The 2,960-nt window shown below is 38.5% G+C and overlaps 1 protein-coding gene across 2 annotated transcripts in view; it reads left to right on the forward strand.

Moving 5' to 3' along the window:
- The window catches only part of LOC107733322 (kinectin-like), a 28,544-nt gene that overhangs the window by 7,587 nt on the left and 17,997 nt on the right, over window positions 1–2,960 (forward strand). For both annotated transcript variants that reach the window (XM_016544895.1, XM_016544896.1), the window contains exons 9-15: window positions 716–800; window positions 884–1,092; window positions 1,189–1,257; window positions 1,339–1,376; window positions 1,820–1,910; window positions 2,006–2,074; window positions 2,163–2,191. In XM_016544895.1, the coding sequence (XP_016400381.1) occupies window positions 716–800; window positions 884–1,092; window positions 1,189–1,257; window positions 1,339–1,376; window positions 1,820–1,910; window positions 2,006–2,074; window positions 2,163–2,191 (590 nt within the window). The remainder of the gene's footprint in view (window positions 1–715; window positions 801–883; window positions 1,093–1,188; window positions 1,258–1,338; window positions 1,377–1,819; window positions 1,911–2,005; window positions 2,075–2,162; window positions 2,192–2,960) is intronic.

Genomic DNA, 2,960 nt, shown 5'->3' on the forward strand with positions numbered 1-2,960 from the left:
ATTTAGATCAAAGTTAAAATATTTGTGCTTTGTAAAAAAAGATACAATTTAAAAATTTTATCTTTAAATTAAAATGTAAGTCTTTTATATAATTATCAGATTTTAGAATTAAAAAAACAGTTTTGGTTATAACAGTGAAGATCTCAATCAGGTTACCTTAATAAAAATTTAATAACTGAATACACTTCACACTTTTAAATATCAGATATTAACTACATAAAAGTGAACCACTGATAAAAAAAATCACTGTGATTTTAATAGCATTGCTTAACCAGATTTTTTTGACAAGTTAAATGACTTGTGACCACTGAAAAATGAGGATTGGCAAATTTATTTATTTACATACATACATACATACATAATTACTCTTTTACTTTTCAACATTTTACCTGGTCATTGAAATGAATTAATTTGATTAAACAAGCCATTCACACCAACCAATTTGATTAAATGAATAGGATTTTCCTGTATATAAGACTATATCTCTAGAGAGTGTTTATCTCCTCTGCTCACTATATGATTTGAATTTTCATTTTCAAGTGTTAATTTCCATTTTCCTTACACCACTGCTTGTTGGCAGAATTAGATTGTTACAGGAAAGGCTGCTCTTGAAAACAGCTGAGCTTTTGTTTAGTGCCTCTAAAATTTAGCATCTGTTTGTAGCCTCACTACATTTAGCTATTGAGCTGAAACTGTTTTGTATCTTTTGTCGCAGGATGCAAAACGTCGTTGGGAAGAGCTGCAGAACTATTTGCACAACGTCAGTGCAGAGAGAGAAAAGCTCCAGGTCGCTAAACAAGGTAGAAACACACACGCACCCCATCTTACAGACTTCAAGTGTTCTGCACACACCACTTAAGCAGTGTCTCCTGTGTCTTCTCAGAGCTGCAGAATCAGCTGATGGCTGTAGAGAGCGAGATAACCAATAAAAACAAGGAGATCCAGACTCTCCACAGCAACTTGACGGACACACTCATCTTTAAAGAGCAGGAGCAGCAGAAGGTCAAGCAGCTGGAGCAGCAGGTCATGCAACTGTTGGAGGCGTCTCAGCACACCATGCAGCCTGACGACCAACTGCAGGAACAAATCCAGGTACCTGAGGAGGAGTCACAGTACTCCTGGAACTCTAAAGAAGCATGTATGCATGTTATATGGCTGCTGATCATCACACAGCGTTGTCATTTACAGGATCTTCTTAATGAAAACAAAACGCTGAAAGTTCAGATTGATAATCTTCAGACTCGGCTCAACACTCAGGTATGTGGATGAGGAGGAATCGGTCTCTGCTTGTTGGTGGACAGTCATGTTTAGGAGTCATTTCTTTGTTCTTCCTCTTAGGCTGCAACGGTATCACATTTCGAAGAGCTTCAAAAACTGTAAGTGGTCACCTCAAAGCTTCCTTGTTTTGTGGTTTTTGCACAAAATAAGGCCTGTTTTACACTGCATATATTTTGACACCCGTATTAACAGGTTAGGTTACAGTATTCACATTGACTGTGCACAGAAGAAACTTAACTGCAGAAAATATTGAAAATGCGCTTTAACCCTGTTCATCAATAGTCATGTGATATTTCAGCATCAAGTAAAATGCTACGTCAAGCAATAAAATAACAGCTTGTTAGACAGTACAGTATTTGTTGTTTCATATACAGCTATGTAAAAAGAAATTTGTACTGATAAGACCTTCTACTTTCAGCCAAAAGTCCTAACATGGAACGGATTTATCACTTGCCACTTTATCACATGGTTGGTACACAGCTTAAGGCGGTCAGCTGTCTTAAACCTCATTATACGTTATCTTGCATGTGTCTCTCATTAGGCTGGCTGAAAAAGAGCTACAGAGGAAGAGTCTAGAAGATTCTCTTAATGCAGAGAGGAGCAGCAGCGCCGGCAGGGAGACAAAAATGCAGGCAAGTGTCAGCACCATCGTTCCAGCTCACACCAGTTGAACTGAAGTGTGATTTCCGCTGTGTAGTGAACTCACAGCTCTCTCTACCCTATGAAGGCCATACACAATGAGAACCTGACACTGAAGACAGACCTCCAGAATCTGCAGGCACAGGTTTCTGAGCAGGTTAGACTTCAGTTGCTTTTCTTTCCACTAATCCATTAATAAATCTTTACGCTAACACACGCCACTGTGGTGTCCTCTCTTTCCCCAGGCTGTATCTGTGGATCAGCTGAAGCAGAGGTGAGTGCATTGAATATAAACAAAATACAGATTAGTGTATGACCAAAAATTTATATCACGGTATTTTTCAAAATTATACCGGTTTCACGGTATATGACGGTATTTTAAAAATTTTTTTTTCCATGCATGACCGGGTGTAAATTTTTTTTTTCCTACTGATTGAGAGGAAATACTGCAGTAGATTGACTTAGAATGCCCTATTTTACTGTCATGATGAGTGAATATTGTAGAAAAATTCCACTCTAAATAGTGACGAAACACGACCCATTTATACATGTTAACCAAGAGTCACTCTCATTTATAATCGCGACATTGTCTGATAAAATCAACATGCATGTACAGTAGATGCATGTTGAGCGGCTATGCGGTGGTTTTGGCTATATTACTTTTTTGTCTCATGCAGCGCACTGCCTGCGTCTGAGTAACAAAAAAAATAAAATATATTAATAGACGAACTATAAGAACTACATTCATATTTATAATTCCAAACAATCAGTAAGCGACAGGTGCTAGGAAACGCTGTTTTGTACTGATTTATTGACGAGTCGCTGCGGTGCGGCTAACTGAATGCGCTGCTTCTCTGCCGCTCACTGCACAGAACAGACGCCGAGAGAGGTGACACTTCTCCGGGAAAGTCAGACCTCGCGTTCGCGGGAAATCTTCCAACTGAACCATAGCTAAGGTTTATCCAAAAAAGTCGCTAGGTTTGTCAGTATGAATATTCTATGGAAAAAAGCCACTAAAAGCGTCTGAAAGTTGCTAAATCTAG

Source organism: Sinocyclocheilus rhinocerous, unplaced genomic scaffold, assembly GCF_001515625.1.
Source record: "Sinocyclocheilus rhinocerous isolate Xijiao unplaced genomic scaffold, SAMN03320098_v1.1 scaffold3326, whole genome shotgun sequence".
NCBI lineage: Eukaryota > Metazoa > Chordata > Actinopteri > Cypriniformes > Cyprinidae > Sinocyclocheilus > Sinocyclocheilus rhinocerous.